The sequence below is a fragment of the Meriones unguiculatus genome, chromosome 1 (assembly GCF_030254825.1).
Source record: "Meriones unguiculatus strain TT.TT164.6M chromosome 1, Bangor_MerUng_6.1, whole genome shotgun sequence".
Taxonomy (NCBI): domain Eukaryota; kingdom Metazoa; phylum Chordata; class Mammalia; order Rodentia; family Muridae; genus Meriones; species Meriones unguiculatus.
The window spans coordinates 144,303,350-144,322,428 of record NC_083349.1 but is presented as its reverse complement, the minus strand read 5'-3'; the positions used below and the strand labels follow the sequence as shown (position 1 = coordinate 144,322,428).

The window sequence follows — 19,079 nt, the reverse complement described above, 5'->3', positions numbered from 1 at the left end:
TCCTAAATTATGCCATGGTGTTGGGTACAACAGCAGCAGGATTGCTGTTTTAAAATGAGGTTTGCTAAAACAAACAGGCAGGCTGCTTACAGGAAATGCTGAGCTGATGATTAATTGATGTTCTGGAGCTGGCCTCTTACTCTCAGATGTGCTGTCCGTCCCTGTGGTGATCCTGTAGTGAGGCTGCAGCCCACACCCCAGTTCATTTCCAGATAGCCAACGTGTGCTTTCTTTTCCGCCCTCTTGTGCAGAAGGTGGTGATGCCTGACCCAAGGGAGGCTTTTGGCTCTTGATAAGTGCCAAGAGTGCCTTTCCATCCTGGGACACATCACTCCACCATATCACCATGTTAAGAGAACTGATATTTAGGAACAAAGAAGAGAGCTTAGAACATTGTTTCAGACTAGTAAGTCATGGGTAAAATTACTAAAGCCAGTAAAATGACATGCCAGTAATCCCAGGGAGGCTTGAGCAGAAGAATCACCATGAAGTTAAGGCCTGCCTGGGCTACGCAAGACACCGTCAACTTGGAGGCACTCATCATTGTTGGCAGCAGCGTTTGAAAAAACTGGAAATGTAGCTCAGTTGGTAGGAATTTTGCCCATCAAGTATGAGGCCTATGGTGACACAGCACTCAGGAATAACTAAAGGCCAGTCTGGGTTATATGATACCCTGTCTCAAAAACAGATCAACTCAAAGAGGTGGCAAATAGGCCGTTGGCAACAGTACAAAAAAAAAAAAAAAGAAGAAGAAGAAGCTACACAGACAGCTAGAGAGATGGCTCAGCAGCTAGGAGCACTGCAGCTTTTACAGAGGACTTGGCATTTGATTGAGAGCAGCCACATGGTGGCTCACAGGCATTTATAATGATGGTTGCGAGGGCTCCAGTGCTCCTCTGGCCTCAAGGGGCACTAGGCACTTACGTGGCACACATACTTACATGTAAGCAAAACACTCAAAACATGATGTAAATAAGTTGTTTAAAACTTTAGAAAAGAGGCCAGGCGTAGTGTCATACACCCGTAATCCCGGCGCTCAGGAAGAGGCAGAGGCAGACGGCTGTCAATTTGTTCAAGGTCAGTGTGGTCTACAGATGGAGTTTCTGGGCAGCCAAGGCACAGAGAAACCCTGCCTCAAACACAAGCACACTTTAGAAAAGAACAGAGAACCTAAGTTTGGTTCTGAGCTTTCACATCATATGGCTCCCCTGAAACTCCCAACTTGAGAGGACCTGGTGCTCTGGCCACTGAGGGCAAGTATGCTCACATGCACATACCTGTGTACATGTTTGTTTAGGTTTTTGTTTCGAGACAGGATCACTGTGTCCTCCTGGCTGTGCTCCCTATAGTGAAGGCTAGCTTTGAACTCACAGGAATCCTCCTGCCTCTGCCTTCCAGTGGTTGGGATTAAAGGTGTGTGCCCCACCTAGTTCATACACGTAATTTTAGTTTTCAATTAAGCTGTTTCAAGGCGGGGGGGGGGGAAGAGGGGGCTAGTGTGGGCTTTTGTTTTTATTTTCAAGACAGAGTTTCTCTGTGTAGCCCTGGCTCTCCTGGATCAGGCTGACCTTAAACTCAAGAGATCTGCCTGCTTCTGCCCCCCAAGTGCTGGGATTAAAGTTGTGTGCCAAACAAAGGGGTTAAAGAAATTTTTTTTCTGAGGAGATGCCCCCGGACCCCAGCTGGTGCATGAGCTTAGTAGATCATAAGCCCAGTGTGGCAGCTGCCAGGGAGGAACCCTGTCCCCAAACAGACTATCCTGCCCTGAGCTGAATCTTCCTACCCAGTGATCACTGTCCGTGTGAAAGAATAAATGTCATCACTGGCTCACAGTTGAATGGGGTGTGCGGTATACACTGGGATAGCATGACTGGAGTCGTGCCCTCTGTGACCAGGCGATGCTGTGTTTGTTGCTCTTGATTCTGTGGGGCCAAAGGTCCATGGGCGTTTAGCTTTTTAGATTGGAACTGGTGGCCTGTTTTCATGTTTGTCAGAGTTCACCTGCCAATCTAGGGCCCTAGAACACATAAGCCAAGGGATTTTATCCATCTGATGGCCTCTCCAGAGGCAGCATTCACTGTGTTTACCAACATTGAGGTGCCTGGCTCTCAGGAGCCTATAGGCTGGGGTGTGTGTCGTCCCCCCCCCCCAGCCCATACTGTCACTAGGGTGGCATCCTCAGTGCCCTTCTGCTAACCAGGTGCAGTGGTGCACGCCTGTAATCCCAGCAGGAGTTCAAGGATAGCCTGGTCTTCCAGGACAGCCAAGGCTACACAGAAAAGCCTATCTGGGGGACGGGGGAGACTGGTGTTTAGAAGGGACAGTTTCTTCGGCCGCAGAGCCCATCTCAGTTCTCACAGTGCTGGTTTAGATGTGTACTCACTATGGCAGAGGACTTCCCTCCCTGGAAGTCCAGCTGGAGAATGGACTCTAAAGCCAGCAGTCGGGAAAGCCTTTCTACATGGCAAAACAGAAATGATCATGAGATTTTGTTTTGTTTTCATATTTCCTTTTACTTTCCTATGTGTATATGTGCCCAGTGTTGAAGGAAGCCAGAAGCAGGCATCAGATCCCCCTGGAGCAGAGTTAGAGACAGTTGGCCACCATGTGGAAGCTGGGCACCAGACCTGAGTCTAGTCTAAAAGCAGCAGGTTGAGCCAGGCATGGTGGGGCACACCTTTAATCCCAGCTCTAGGGAGACAGGAAGCAGGTGGACCTCTCTGAGTTCCAGGCCAGCCTGGTCTACGAGTTCTAGGACTACTAAGGTTAACACAGACAGAAACCTTGTCTCAAAACAACAACAACCAAAAGGGGGGGGGCGGGCAGCAAGTGTGCTTAAGTGCTAAGCCAACACTCCAACTCCAACATTATGTTTTTGTGGTTTGATTTTTTTTTTAATTTATTTACTTTTAGTTTATGTACGTTGGTGGCCTGCAGTGTGTCTATGAGTGTATCAGGTCCACTGGAACTGAGTTATACACAGCCGTGAGCTGCCATGTGGGTGCTGGGAATTGAACCCGCATCCTCTGGAAGAGCAAACAGTGCTCTTAACTGCTGAGCCATCTCTTCAGCCCCTTTGTTGTTTGGTTTTGGTTTTGTTGTTTTTTTGTTTTTGTGTTTTGTTTTTTTAATGGTTGTTCTTAAAATTTTATTTATGGTCAATTTTATTGTTTTTATTAGGTTTTAGTTTCAAACAGGGTCCTACTCTGTAGCCCTGGCTGACCTGAAACTTACTGTGCAGGCCAGACTGGGCTCAAGCTCAAGGTTCCCTGCTTCTGCCTCCTGACCATGTGCCTCCGCCATCCATCAGTAACTGGGTTTCTTTAGCCAGGGGTTCAAAGCCAGCCTGGCAACAAGAAAAACACAGCCTCAAAAAGAGGTCACACCATGCATATAGTATTGTTATTTATTCCTGTCTTAATTTTAAAAAGCAACAGAGTCCTTAGTGTCCTGCAAACAGCCCAGGAGCCATTTTAAGTTCCTTACAACAGGAACCCAAATAGGTGGCAGCAGCCTTGGCTTCCAAACGTAATAGTACTTCTACAGGAGGAAAAGTGATGGCATCTGCGTCAAAAATTCTGAGAGAAGCTCATGTCGGCATCATGGCCAAGAGTGCTGCTCTCTTTACCTAGGACCTTGATTTACTAAATAAGCAGCCTTCAGGAAGCTTCATCTTCTACTGGTGACAGATCCCAGGGCTGCGCCAGCCCCTCGCTGAGGTGTCTACGCTTGCTCTGTGTAACAAAGACTCTCCTCTGTGGTGTGGACATTGCCATTCCATCTAACATCAAGGGAGCTCACTCAGTGGGTCTGATGGTGGTTGATGGCCCAGGAAGCTGTGCACAGGCATGGCACTGTCTCCTGCGAGCACCCATGCCTGGTCTCCTCTGAAGAGATCCTGAAGAAGTCGAGAAGGAAGAACAAACACGGCTGTGACCAATGTTGTCAGGGAGAATGGCCGAGGTGGCGCCCTGCTCTGACGCTGTGCAGCTGCCCTGTGCCTGACCCAGCCGCTGAGGCCTGGCGTGCAGCTCCTATTGCTCAGGCCAGTGAATGAGTCGGAGCTATCACTGAGCTGTCTGCAAACACTTGAAAGAAAGGAAAAAAAGATAGGTAGAAAATATTTTCTTTAAACAAAGTAATGGGAGGGGCAAACATCTAATATTCAAAGACCTCTTTCAAGTGCAAAATGAGAAGCATTGCAGAGGGAAATCAGCAGCATTAATACTAAGAAATAGATCTAGACTGGGATCCTCGGGATGTTTTGTGATGGAGCAGTTCCTCCCCAGCACTGCAGAAACAAGGAAAAGCTGCTTAAGGCTGCCTATCTGTGAAAGACTAGAAGAGCCTGCACAAGGGCACAACTGTTTCTGGAGTCCTTCCTTACACTGGGATCTTAGAAATGTGGTGTGTGACCAACTTGTTTTGTGTTTTGGTTTTTTTTATGGTGCTGAAGATCAAACCAGGGCAGGTGAGCTTCACTAAGAGCCTTTGCCTGCTGAGCTGTCTCACCAAGCTCATTTTTGGCTTTCTAAGACATGGTCTCTCTCTGTCATGCTTGCAAACCTGGAACTCATTATGTAGCCCAGACTTGCCTTGAACTTGTGATCCTTCTACCTCTGCTTTCCACCTTCTAGAACTACAGGTGTGAACCACCATGCCTGGCTTTTATCTTTATTTTTTAATAGAAAAGCACTCATGCTGGAGAAACAGTTCAGTGGTTAAGAGCACGGGCTGTTCTTCCAGGGGTGAGGGGGCGGCTAAGTTCAGGCAGCTCACAACTGCCTGTAACTCCAGCTTCAGAGCATCTATTGCCCTCTTCTGCATACTGTGGGCACTGCACTCACAACACATCACACACATATACACACACACAACTAAACTAAGTGTGTTACATGGGCTTTTCCCCCTGGACCCAAGCGCCCAGAATAATGACTCATGAGACTCAAAATATACAAATACATAAGCCATATGGTTAGGCTTTCCTTTGACTAGCTCATAACTTAATATAACCCATTTATACTCATCTGTATTCTGCCACATGTCTGCCACATGGTACCTCTGCTCAGGTACCATGCGTCTGTCCTTTTTTCTCAGGTGGATGTCCCATATCGCATGCCTAGCTCTATTCCAGAATCCTTTCTGTCTGTCAAATGTCCCACCTCCTTTTTCCTGCCTCAGCTTTAGCTATAAAAGCTATGGCTTTTTATTGACAAGTGATGCTTCCATACAGACACAAGATTCCGGCTACATAAGTGGTCTTTGGTTGTTTGTTTGTTTGTTTGTTTGTTTGTTTGTTTTGGAAGGTAAAGGAGCTGGAGAAATGAGTCAGCAGTTAAGACTGTTCTTCCAGAGAACCCAGGTTCTGCTTGCCAGCACCTTTGCCTGTCTTTCATTAGCACCAGGCATGCAAGCGGTGCCTAGACAGACCCAGGCCAGGCATAATGTGCTTGTTCTTAGTACAGCGCTCGAGACTGTACACGTTAAAATGTGGGTGGTATTGGTGGGTTGTAACATCCCAGTGCTCAGGAAACAGGGGCAGGTGGGTCTCTGTGAGCTTGAGGCCAGCCTGATCTATATATCAGGTTCCAGTACGTGGTAAGCCAAATGTAGTAGCCAATACCTGCAGTCACAGCACTTGGGAAGTTGAGACGGGGAAAACAGGTGTTCTAGACCCGACTGAAATACATGAGACCTTGCCTTTAAAGGAAAAGGGAGTGAAAAGAGTGGGAGCTAAAGCATCAAACAAGGGGCTGGAGAGATGGCTCGGTGGCTAAGAGCACTGGCAGCTCTTCCAGAGGACCAGGGTTCAATTCCCAGCAACTGCATGGCAGCTCACAACTGTCTGTAACTTCAAGATATAACACCCTCACAAAACACCAATGCACATAAAATAAAAATAAATAAATTTAAAAAATTTAAAGCATCAAACAAGAAAGCACTGTTAGCCCTGCTTCTCCCTTGTGGTGGGAATCTTGAGGACTCTCCAGACAGCCCCTGCCCCCTTGCACAACCCGCTCTGCTCTCCAGCTCTGGTTCATAGGACCTGCTTCTCTCTCTCTGTAGGACTGAGCACGGAAGGCATCTACCGGGTCAGCGGGAACAAGTCAGAGATGGAAAGTTTGCAAAGACAGTTTGATCAAGGTAAGGCACAGCCTGGCCATACGTCACTGGTCCAAAGCAGATGTAGGGCTTGAACTGCCCTGGCCACCCATGAACCTGAACCTGAGCCCAGAGGTACTGCCGTAGAGACAGAGGCCACCTGTGGCCCCTGTGGGGGACCAGACCTGTCAACATACTGTCCCTGCCAAGGCAGTTCTCATTGCTGTCCACAGTCACTGTTACAGGTTTCCCTGGCCCAGGCTCACTTGTCTGTAAGGCCCTTGCCTCCCTGGGCTGGGGCCAGGGTAATAGCATTTGAATAAATGGTCCAGTCTGTTTTGACAGGCCAGAGGTGTGCACCTCAACCACATTTCTCCTCAAGATGGCCCTGTGGGAAAGAAGAGTTGGGGACCATGTCAAGATAACTAAGGCACTGGACTGCAGGCCCCAAGCTGAGCTCTTAGTCACACCAGCTTTGACTAGGGCTGCCCTGCTTTGTTAGGTCAAGTGTGAGAGGCTCCCCGCCAGGAACTCAGCTCTTAATGTGCAAAAGGCCCACACTGAATGCAAAGCTATACCACCAGTGCCAGAGCATGCCGTGAAATCCTCTGAGCTAGCAGCCAGAGAGTAAGCGTGTGGAGGGCTGGGAGAGACAGCACCAGTGACACCCTGAAATTAATTACATGTCACTGTCTGAACAGCAGGAAACATGTTCTGATAAAACTCATCTTCACTGGGCACGTGTCAAATGATGTGCTTACACTAAGACACAGTGTCACCAGGTGGAATTAACTGTTAGGATCTTTGCTGACCAAAGTGGTCAAGTGGTACATGACTGTACCTGTAAGAATCTAAGCAACTGGTAGTCCAGAGAGAGGTTTAATGTCCATCTGTAACAGTCTTACAGAGTCAAGCATGCAGTGAGTCCTAGGGAGACCGAAAATGAGAACTCAGTGGAGCTGTGCGCTAGGAAGAACCAGGGCGGGAAAATGAGGGATTCATCAGTATCTGCTTGAGCCAGTGACTATGTGGTTGGCAGGAAGGGGAACCAGGAAAAAGCTGAAGCTCATCAGAACCAAGTGGGGTGCGCAGGTAGCCTGGAGGACCCTGGTCTACAGTTACTCCGCTGCCACCCAGGCCGTGTCTGCAAGCCCCGGCTGCCAGCTCCTCTGCAGGCTTGTGCTAACCCCACGCCCCTGCCCTGGCAGCATCAAGCAGCATGCCTTCTGCCAGCGTAGATGAGTCTGGCCTCACTTTCCTGGCTTGCTTTCAGACCACAATCTGGACCTTGCAGAGAAAGACTTCACCGTGAACACTGTGGCGGGGGCCATGAAGAGTTTCTTCTCCGAGCTACCGGACCCCCTGGTGCCGTACAGCATGCAGATTGACTTGGTGGAAGCGCACAGTAAGTGCAGGTGCCAGAGAGGCTCCGGGCGGCCTTGCCCTTCTGACAGGGCTGCTTCTCTGAGGCTGCAGCTGCAGCTGCAGGCCCTGTCCCTCCGCTGTGACTGACCTCCCATGTCTACCCTTAGCTTGCCCTTTGGGAGAAAGCTGGAACTGAATGTGGTGACGCAAATTATCCTGGACCCTTTCCTGAGCTCTCTTCTTCCTGTGACAAACTCTTGGAAAGTTTAAACACCTGGGACTGGAGTTTAAACCACTGGTGGCTCAGTGGTTAAGAACACTGGCTGCTATTGGACCGAGGTTCAGGTTCTAGCACCATGTTGCGGTTCACAGTCATCCATAACTGCTATTCCAGGGGACCTAACACATGTGCTACACAGACATGCAGGCAGGCAAAGCACACAAAGTGAGGTTAATGTATCTTTTAAAAAGGAAAATTATGTGGACAGGGGAAGAGGGTGTCGGTGTCCAGAAGATCCCGAGGCCCTGCAGCATACGAGCACTCTGGGATTGTCTGTTACGTATTGGAGGTAGTGTCTTGTGTATCTCAGGGTACCCATCAGACTCCTTGTTTTGCTTGCTCAACCTCCCATGGGCTAGCATTATGGCACGTGTCTCTATATCTGACTTAGAATCTCTAGTTTTAATGCAGTCTCTAGGGCAACAGTTCTCAACCTGTGGGTTGTGACCCCTTTGCGGGGGTCAAACAACACTTTCACAGGGGTCACATGTAAGGTATTCTGCACATCAGATATTTACGTTACGATTCCTAACAGTAACACAGTTTTGGTTCTGAAGTAGTAACGAAAATCATTTTCTGGTTGGGGTCACCACAACAAGAGGAGCTATATTAAAAAGTCAGAGTGTTAGGAAGGCTGAGAGCCGTTGTGTGGGGCTTTTCTCATTGTCTGCCCTTTTGGACAGTATCATGTGCCATGATGGACCTGGCCCCTTGGAGCTGCCCACCATAGGGCACTTACTGCTATAATTGGGCCAAAGGAAGCCTTTGCTCTTGCAGGGGAAAACGGGAAGACCTAGAAACAGCAATTCCTCCACAGCTGCTGAAAGGAGTATCAATCTGTGGGTTTGAGGGCAGCCAGATGTGCATAGTACAGCCCTGTCTCAGAGAGACAGACAGACAGAAAAGCCTTTCCAAGCACCAAGAAAGAGGTCACACAAGAAAAGGGGAGGCATGATCCTAGGCTAGCTCACCACTGCCTGTGTCAGGCAGGTTACGCTCAAGGCTGTGTTGAGACCATGGTCAGGTGGATTCCAGTCCTGGGCTCCTGCTCCTCTAAGGAAGCCGTCCCCAGCTGTGGAGGATGCAGGGCTCAGGTTACCTGCACGTGGTGTGACTTCACATCTGCTAGCCTCTCCTTTTTGCCCAGCTACCAAGGCTGGGAGGTGGCATTTAGCACCCAGCAGTGGGCAACCATCTCAGACTCTCACTGTCTGTCTGTGGGAAGTTTGAGGTTCAGGGGCTTGCACTGCTTGGTACCCAGCTGCTAAAGACCCAGTCTTTGGCACATTGGCCTTGACCTGGCATCATCTAGGTGTGTGTTAAATACTGGCACCCATCAGCATGCCGTTGTTTCTTGGACAGCTGACATGGCATCTTTTTATCTGGGGAGAGGCAGGAGAGGGAGCTGCTGATAGGAGGGCCACCCCCTTCCTCTAGTCTCTTCTGCCACCCACTCTTAAGTCTTCCACAGCAGCCTGGGGGAGGGCTGGAGTCTCAACCTCCTCTCCATTATCTGCTCTTTGGGCCCTGCTAGTCAGCTGGACTGCCTGTTGTCTGTCGTCCCTTGACAGCCTGACAGGAGAATGTAGAAGGAAGGGCTCCCGCTGACATGGTACCTCACAGCAGAAGCAGCCCATGGAGCGCAGGGCTCTGTGGATCAGGCTGGCTAAACTGAGTTAGATGTCAGGCAGTGGGAAAGTGGTCAAGGGAAGATTGCTGTGCCCTAAGGAAGCACAGGTTTCCATGGCAGCAGCAACTTGACCAGCTCTTTTCACTTACTGCCTCAGAGTAGCTGTGCCTGTGTTCAGGCTTGCATGGGGTTCCACATCCCATGCAAGATCACTGTCTGGCTGTTGCGTGTGCACCAGAATCTCACAGTATTGAACGCTATTGGAGTGGAAGCAGTGTGCTTACTTGTCAGTTGTCTTCCCAGCTCAGTCAAGGCAACATGGCAACTGATGCAACTACCACTGCAGCTTGTGGGTAGCTGCTCGCTGTGTGCAGCAGGCTTTGCTGGGTATTGATGCATGCTCTTCATCATCAGTGAGGTAGAGAGGATTGTCTCTCCATGGTACAGAGGCGCCCAAGGTTCCAACAGTGACAGCTTGGCTGGAGGCCCAGGTCACACAGCTGAGGACTGGCAAGCTGGAACTTGAGTTCCTGCTTTCCCTGGGTGAAAGCTGATGTTCTCTGTAGAAAGACTCGTGCAAGCTGAGCCACAAGTGCACAAAGCTCTGATGGGGAAGAGGCAGGGAGTAGTGGGAAGGAGGGGTCCTGAGCTGTGGCTTCAGGCAGAAGCTAGAGTTGTAGGCAGCCGGTGGGAGCTTTGTATGCCCTCTCTTCCCTGGTATCTCAGCCCAGCCGGGACAGGTTTCCAGCCTACATGGCCTTTGTTTTCCTCTCCTGTCCTCCACTACCAGCGCGACCAATCCCTTCTGTGTCCAGAGTCCCTCCAGTTCACCTGGTTCCCACAAGCTGCCTTCTAGCTTCTGTGCTGACAGGAGTCCTAGACTAGGTCCACCTTGCTTCAGGGTTTCAAGCCAAGGACCTGTGGGCTGCCCTGCAGGTCACCATCTGTCCAGATAGCTACTCTGTTGTGAGGCCCTGTGTCCCTTACTGTAGCTGACAGAGACAGTGGTCCTTGACAGACCGTGTGTGGTTCTGACTGTGGTCTAGTGGAGAAGAGACACTCGCAGCTTGCCGCTTGACCATGCCTCCAGAATAGTCTTGATTTTTCCATTCTGTGCCAAGCACAAGTAGTCCCAGCCTGGCCTTCGCTAGAATCTTGTGTGCCGCATGGAAGATCAGGACACACCTGGCCTGTGTACATTTCTCAAGCCTCTGCCGGACCTTCTCCTGCTGCATTACTACAAATATGCGGAGTTCTCGGCCCGGAATCCAGTTGGCAGTAAGCAGCAAGGATGGGGACGGTGGATCAGGGTTCTTGCCACAAGAACCACAGTAGTCACAGCCAGTTCTTGAACCTTTTTGTTTTTTCTTAGTTTGGGTTTTTTTGGTTGGTTGGTTTTGATTAGTTAATTTTGGGTTTTTAAGACAAGATCTCACTATATATAAAATACATGCTGCCCTCAAACTCTGGATTGATTTTCCTCTCCCAGCTTCTCTAGTGCTAGAATTTCAGGTATATACCACTACCGCTGGCTCTGTGTATGCTTTAAAACCCTGATTGTGTCCACTGTGAGGGTGTTTGTAAGATCCCTGATCGTCATGACTTCCTTTTCTTCCTTATGGGTTCCTGAGGATGTTATCAGCTGCATTGTGTGTGTAGACTTACTTCACAATGGTTAGCCTGGCCCCTACCCACAACCCTGCTTAATTCCTTTCGCTGGCTGCAAGCATGGCAGGGGATCTGGTGCAGAAAGCAGAGCTGAAGTCCAGTCCCACTTTCTCCTGGATGCCTGCTAAGGACTGCAGAGAGAGCAGCTGGAAAACAGTCCCAGGCACTCAAACACTGGGCAGACATAAGAATCCTCTGTCTTCCAGAAGACAAGTGATGCTAAATGAAATCTCAGTGTCAAGGATGGGACGTCTCCCTCCTGGCCAGAACAACACAGGACATTTCCATGATGCTTGGTGGCCCATCATAACTGAATGATAACTTCCTGTTGCTAAAAGCACCCCTCAATTTCGGATGGGGGACGTAGATTTCGGCCTCAGCTGAGAAGAAAACTGTGCGGGCTAACCTACATATTGCCAGGAGGTGCTGTGGGGGAAGAGACAATACCAGTCCTGCCCAGAGCGCAACCCTGTGTATTACAGTCCCTTTCTACCTGGCAGGCTCTGCCCACTGGTGCAGTGACAGTTAGGGCTCCAACCAACTTCTTCCTGATCGGACATGTTAGGTGTGGGCCTCCTCCATAGGAGGAGTGTCACGTCAGGTACTGTAAATATGTTCAGTAGCCCATGGCTGCAGAGATCATGGGCAGAGAAAAAGGGCAGTGGTGGAGTGGGGTCTGGCTGAGCGGTGCAGTGCTTGCCTAGCATGTGCAAGGTCCTAGGTTCTATCCCCAGCACCTTAAATAGGGATATCAGCCTTGCCTTGTGTCATGGGCCCAGGGCTCTCCTGGTGGTCCTCCCACCGGATACTTGGTGCTCCTCAGTGCTTCTGGCTCAGGAGGAGGGAGGGGCATGAATGAGTATCAGCAGCTCCAGCATCACCCCAGAAAAGAAAGAAAGGAAACAGCCATCATTGCTGCTGCTCAGGTGGGAAGGCCAGATCAGTTTCCTAAGTGCCTAGGTGAAACTTCTGTCTGTGACATGCTGCCACCCAGGGGCTGAGGAGAAGACACACTGCTGTGTCGTAGGACCCTGCATGCTTGGCTCTGAGAGGGGCACACTTGTTCTAGTAAGTCAAAGTGAGCCATGCTCATTGTGTTCTGGTGTTCTCCTCCCTGGCTTCCTTAACACTCAGGCTGCAGGTCAGGCCTGGACGCTGAACCACTGAAACAACTCTGGGTAGTCACCTCAGTTCCTGGGGCTTCAGTCTCCTGACAGCCAGACAGCACCAGGCCCTTAGCATGTGCCCAACTCTGAGCTCACCTTGAACCTCGTGCTGCTCCTGGTCTCTTTCACAGACAGGAGGCTGAGTGATCCTCGGGCACCACTTGCCCCCAGATTCCTAGCTTCAGGATGCTGGAGACAGGATTGTTGGCAGACCGCCCGAGTCAAGGTTGTGCCCGCCAGTGTGCCCCACGCTCCTCTGGGACTCACATAGTCGTGGCCTGATGGTGTGACCTCTATTGTAAAGGCCCCAGTAGGGAAGCCATGGCCTGACGACACAGACACACACACACACACACTTTTTTTTTTTAATTAAAAACATTTGTTTTGTTTTGTTGAGACCGGTCTCACTATGTAGCTCAGGCTGCCGTTGAATTCGGAATGTACACCAGGCTGGCGTGAAACTCACAGAGATCCCCCTGCCTCTGCTTGTTTCTCAAGTTGTGGTGTGTAGCACCACACCCAGCTGAAAACAGGTTTTGGGTTTAATACAGATAAATTATAGATTCTCTTGTCAGATCCTCCCCTCTTCCCCGCATACCCCACCACACACTTTCTTTCTCCTTCACTGGGAAACAAAACAGGCATCTAAGAAATAATAAGACAAAGTTAAACTAGATTAAGACAGAACAGGCAAGCTAGCAGAAGAGAAGAGCCAAAGAAAAAGTTCAGGGAACAGATGCAGAGACACACATTGGCACACCAAAATCCCGGACACACAGACTGGGGAGCATGCTCCAGACGCAGAAGGCCCTGCTGGGCCTGGGGCTGACAAGGCATGGCGAGGCAGCCTCCCAAAGTCCCATTGAGTTCATTTTGTGCTGGCCGTCATCTGCTGGGCATGGAGCCTACCTGAAGAGTGTGTTTCTACACCCAGTTAGACTCCAGTAGAGAAAACTGATTTTTCGTTTGTGAGCAGTTAGTTGATAGCTTCTGGGTTAGGAATGTGGGCTCTCTTACCCTGTTTTTAATCGTTCTTTTGATTTTGTTTGGTTTGTTGACACACGGTCTTATTGTATAGGCTCAAAATCACAGTTCTCCTGTTCCAGCTTTCTGAGGGCTGGCCTTACAGACGCACACCACCGTGCCCAACATTACATTGGCCTAGGAGGCCTGGGGTGGCCAATCTTACAATCTCCCAAGCGCCTGAAGCAGGAGGACATGGCAGTTTTAGTTCTTGCTGAACTGTGGCCACGGAGGCCGTGCCTGACAAAAGCCATGTGGTCTGGTTGTTGCTTTGTGTTGGGTTTGTATACATGCCGTCATGCGCACCCAGGTGGAGGTCACGGAGCAGGTTACAGGAGTCAGTCTTTTTCTTTCTTTTTCTTTCTTTTAAGGTTTATTTATTATACATATGGTGTCCTGTCTGCAGGCCAGAAGAGGTCACCAGATGTCATTACAGATGGTTGTGAGTCACCACGTGGTTGCTGGAAATTGAAATCCGGACCTTTGGAAGGGCAGCCAGTGCCAGAGCCGTCCCTCCAGCCCCTGCCCCCTTTTTAAAGATATATTTATGCCTACATACCAGAAAAGGTCACCAGATCTTATTATAGAGGGTTGTGAGCCACCATGTGGTTGCTGGGAATTGAACTCAGGACCTCTGAAAGAGCAGTCAGTGCTCTTAACAACTCTGAGCCATCTCTCCAGTCCCCGGAGTCAGTCTTTTGTACCCAGCAAGTCCCAGGGATCAAGCTGAGGTCATCAGACTTGGCAAATAGTGCTTTTGCTCATGAGCCATTCCACTAGCACACCGTAAACCCACAGAGCAGTGACCACAATAATATCTTTCTGTGTGCAGAGGAATCTGAGTTCAGCAGGTGTCACTGGAGATGGAATTTGGACCATTTTTGCCTCCCTGCCAGAATGAGCCAAACTCAGCTCAGTTCTGCAGCTGGTCAGTTCAAATCCCTGCTCCACAGCCATTCTGTCTGTTTCCTTGTTTCCCACCCTCGGAACAGGGCAGATTGTGGGGAGGACTGACCTGGTGTGCCATGGATGACATGCTTCCTGTCACAGCACATTAGAACTCTGGGCAGTAAGAACAGGGGCATGTGATCCCTTTGAGGAGCTGCGTAAGAATCGCCCACTGTCTCAGCTGCTGCAACAGCACCATGTGCAAAGCTCCTCATGTCTGCAAGGAAGGACAGAGCCCTGGTCTTGTGGTAGACCCCCTCCTCCCATGGTCTGTCAGTGTGGGTGGGTGACAGCACCCTCCGTCTGGCCAGGAAGCAAGCAGTCTTTCTGCGCTGGGGTGCCAGTCTCCAGGGGCAACCGCTGAGCAGAGAATGGTGTTCTTTATGGCGGAGCCTGGGGAGGGTTTGTCCTGGGCGGGGGCAGGAAGCCCGGGCACACAGTACTGCCCTTCAGCAGGGCCCTGGGACATAGCAGCGGCCTGGACCCCAGTCCAGGTGTGCGGCCGTGAGTGCAGGCTCTGAGCATGAGAGGAGGCTGGGGCTGCCCTCCCAGAGGATTTCCAGGCTGCCCCTGGTGGCCACTAGCCACATGTCCTACCAACTGTCTCATCCCTACTGCCCCTCCCCCCCCCCAAGAACGCCCCACAGACTCAGCCCTGAAAGCCTTTCATCTTCTCTCTCAGAAATCAACGACCGGGAACAGAAGCTACATGCTCTTAAGGAGGTGCTGAAGAAATTCCCAAAGGAAAACCACGAAGTCTTCAAATATGTCATCTCCCACCTGAACAAGTAGGTTCCAGGGCTGCTGGTTGGTGTTCCTCCTGTGTAAACGGGCATCTTGGGTTAGTTGACTGAGACAGTAGAGCAGGCCAGCAGCCTACTGCAGCAGTAGACTGCAGCAGCCATAGCTAGGGCCCTTGGCATCCTTAATTTTCGCTCTGGCTCTGGCTCTGGCTCCTAGTTTCTCTGGCAGGTGCTTGTGCCTTCAGAAATTTCACAGAAGCAAAAATGCCAAGAGCTTGTCACAGGTGCTCCTCGTCCATGACTCCGTACTGGTGTGAGCAGTACGGGTGCCTTGGGACAACGGCCTGTCCCGCAGGCAAAGCACCTAAGGGTCCCAGGTTTGTCCACTTGTGGTGGGCCTTTTGGCATAGGAGCAGTTTTTTTATCCATGCACTAACTTCTGCCCACTGCAAGCATCATCACCACTGTGGTGGGTGGTCTGTGCACTGTGCCTTCCAGGGGCCCTGTAGGGCGTCTTCAGCTGGTGGCAGGTTCAGGCTGAAGACAGGTAGGCAGGAAGGGCGCCCCTGAGCCCTGTGCACATCTGACCTGGCTTCACTGTCCTCTGCAGAGTCAGCCACAACAACAAGGTGAATCTGATGACCAGTGAGAACCTGTCCATCTGCTTCTGGCCCACCCTGATGCGGCCCGACTTCAGCAGCATGGACGCGCTCACAGCCACGCGCTCCTACCAGACCATCATTGAGCTCTTCATTCAGCAGTGCCCCTTCTTCTTCTACAACCGGCCCATCAGCGAGCCTCCCGGGGCCACGCCTGGCTCCCCGTCAGCTGTGGCTCCCGCTGTCCCCTTCCTCACCTCTACACCTGCAACCAGCCAGCCGTCGCCTCCCCAGTCGCCTCCCCCAACCCCGCAGTCCCCGATGCAGCCATCGCTGTCCTCTCAGCTCCAAGCCGAACACACGCTCTGAGCCGCCGCAGCCCCGAGGCAGAGAACAGTTGTCTTCACAGGGTGGCATTTGGCCTGGAACAAAACCAGGTCTCCCTGGGGTGGAGGTCGCTCGCAGCCAAGCGCCTTCTTAAGACTTGAGTGGTGGCAGGAGCCAGCGTCCACCGTGGCTGGCAGTCCAGCACCCTGCAGCCTGCTCTTAACCTGGCCCTGGCTGTGGCAAGCTGTGAGGCCTCAGCGTTGGCCTGACCACTGAGGACTGGACTGACCAGACAGTGGTCTCGGCACCCTCATTGCTCCCTGGCCCCTTGCCCAACCTGTCCGTCAGGCCCCACCATCAGGACCTCACCCCCGCCTCTGCCAGGGGCAGAGGCTGCACCCAGCAGGGCTGGCCCCTCTAAAGAGGACATTTCCCACAGTTTGTCCTCACTTGTTTTCCATACCTACACACACCTGTGGTGGGGTCCTTGGGAACACGTGGGCTATGACTCTGCTACCTAGTGGTACACACTGGGTCACTGTCATGGCCCAGCAGCACATCAAGAGGAGAGCTCTGTGCCTAGACCCAGCGTGTAGCTTCCCTCCAACCCTTCCCAGGTTCTGGTCCATTCCCTGCAGAAAAGGAACACTGGAAGTGGGACCCTCCACACTGTCGGAATGACAGAGAGCACGGAAGGCAGACCTCGAGTTTCTCCTCTCACCTGCTGCGTGGCCACTGTCTGTGTATTACAGCCGAGCAAGGACACCTGGGCAGCGACTGCAAACCCACTGCCCCCACCCGAGAAGACAGAGCCCTTGGATTGTCGGCCCCACGCTGCTGCCGCCAGCCACTACATAGACTACTACAGGAACACTACAGGTGTGCACGCGGGTCCCGGCGGCTCCTTCATCCCGTCTGTGGGCTGCGAGGAGCGAGGTGGGCTCCAGGGCACGGGCAGGTGGCCCCTTCCAGAAATGAGCATCTGGTTAGGGTTCCTGTTCTCAAGCATAGGCGCTGGGCCTGGCCCATAACCAGCCCACACTGACCCAGCCCCGCCGCTCCTGCAGCAGACCCCCACACTCTGCCCGTGACGTGGCAGCCATGGTCAGCTCCTGCCTCTGCCCCACGTCAGTCTAAGCACTGGGCCATGAAATCTGACACTAAGGTACCGTGAGCATAGGAGGGGCATGGGTTGCACCATTGCACTTTAGAAATAGCACGTGGGTGTGTTCTCAGGCCCCAAGTGGCCTGCCACCCTGCCTTTACCTCTGAAAGGCAGGAGGAGGGTCACTGGTCTCTGGCCCAGGTTCTGCCTAACGAAGCTGGCTGTCCCCCTGTCTCTAGTACATAAGGTGCTTGTAGACACTAAGCTGCCCCTGCAAAGTCTAACGTCCAAGACAAAACCAAACCCAAGGTACAAACATAATTGTTTCCTGCTGGGGCTCTGTGTTGGGTGCTGTGGGCCTGGAGTCAGCGGGGATGTAGTGTGTGGCATCCACTGAGGTTTTCGGACAGTCCCCTGCCCTGGCTTTACACCCTGGGCCCCAGGCTGTTGAAATGGCTTCCATTCAGTAGCTTCTGTGTTGGGCCTTCAAAGAGGTGGGGGTGGAGCCGTCATCCTGCTTGGAACAGGGCTGTAAGGCAGACCACCCATCTGTGAGGCCGCTGCATGTGCCTGCTGCGGGATGTGGGCGGTGGGGGAATGTGGGCGGTGGGTAGCAGGCACAGAGGCGGGCACCTGGCCAGCAGGGCCCTGCGTGGCTCCTCCCCTGGCAGACACCAGGCCGGAACACCTCACTCCTGCTTCTTCAGGCACTCTGAGTGGCCTTCTCCCGCTCGTGGCACGGCAGCCTGGGGAACTACAGCAGAGAAGCAAGCACTCGACTTGGGTGGGTGTGCTGTCAGAGGCCCCAAATGGGTGGCCAGGTCAGCTGCTGTCCTGCCCAGAAAGTAGCCCTGGCAGTGTCCTCAGCCTGATTCCACCCGACAGCACCATGGCTTCCCAGGCTGGGGTTCGTGCGGCACGCGCGGTGGTGTAGTTCCTTTTTGCACTCTCCCTTCTCATCTCACCCTTTAAGGAACATGGAAAGGTCTGTCCTCCGAGTCTGCCCCCTCCCACTCCCTTTCCCCAGCCAAGGCAGGGAGGAGCAATAACAGACTTCTTAGAACCCTCACACTATCTCCACCATTCCCCGGGGTGAGGAGCAGCTTGCGGGCTGGAGGGGTCAGCGAGCCCTCCCGTGGTCTGTGGGAGGAGTGCTTGAGGGCCTGCACACCCTAAGTGAGAACCCTGCAGGGTTCTGCTCTGCCCCCGCGCCCTAAGGTTTAGCAGTGGGTTATCTGTGATCCTCGTGCCCCAAAGGCCCCTACAGATGGCAGGTGGAGGAAGGTAGTCCTCCAGTCCGCATTCGCGTTGGGAGGGAGCAGGCTTGACCTGGGTCGGTCCAGGACTGCCCCAGCCAGGGACGCTACAGAGGCCAAGGCTAGAGGTCCTACGTGCTCTCTTCCCTCTTCACCCAGCCACGAAGACACCCAAGTAGTGGAGCCAGGACCTAAGTTATTGTTCACGCTGAAGAATCATGTTCCCTGTGTACATTTGAAGTAAAGGAACCGTCTCGGGATTGTATGGGAATAAAACTTGAAAATTTGGAATAGTGCTGCTGTCGGCTTATTTTTCTGGTACTTGTATTTTCACATGTTAAATGATTTTATTGTGTTGGATTAACAAATATTTTGAGTTTCCTGAGAACGAACAGGAACACTTAATGGTTATTGAAGTGTTAGTAGTCTGGCCGTGTGCCCAAACTTCTGTTCTGCAGCAAGAGTAGAAACCTGTCTGTGAAGCAAGTGTAACGATTTCCTTTGTCATGGGGCTCGGACCAGGGCCTGTGGCTGGTGTCAGAGTGCTGCTTCATTTCCAGCCTGCCTGCCTGCCTTGCCTTCCTTCCTCCCTCCCTCCCCTCCCTCTTCTTTCTGAACACCTCATGGGTTTCTGAGGCTCCAGCCTGTTTAGTGCATGGGCAGCCAACCTGGCGGCCAGAGCATCTCTGTCTGAGGTGTTTTTGTTTGGTTTTGTTTTTTAAAATCATGTATTTGCTACAAAGTATTGTAATTGTCTCAGTGGGAATGGTGTAAAAAAAGAAATGAAAAGGCCTTATGTGATATGTACCATAGTTAATAAATCAATCTTGTAAAAAGAAAAAACTAAACGAAAATAAACATAGGCCT

General features: G+C 51.7%; 1 protein-coding gene across 1 annotated transcript in view; it reads left to right on the top strand.

Moving 5' to 3' along the window:
- Arhgap35 (Rho GTPase activating protein 35) overlaps positions 1 to 18,503 on the top strand; it is a 104,023-nt gene extending 85,520 nt beyond the window's left edge. The window contains exons 4-7 of the mRNA XM_021657680.2: positions 6,067 to 6,144; positions 7,376 to 7,507; positions 14,865 to 14,970; positions 15,536 to 18,503. Of these exons, the coding sequence (XP_021513355.1) occupies positions 6,067 to 6,144; positions 7,376 to 7,507; positions 14,865 to 14,970; positions 15,536 to 15,893 (674 nt within the window). The 3' untranslated portion in view covers positions 15,894 to 18,503. The remainder of the gene's footprint in view (positions 1 to 6,066; positions 6,145 to 7,375; positions 7,508 to 14,864; positions 14,971 to 15,535) is intronic.
- The last annotated feature ends 576 nt before the right edge of the window (positions 18,504 to 19,079 follow it).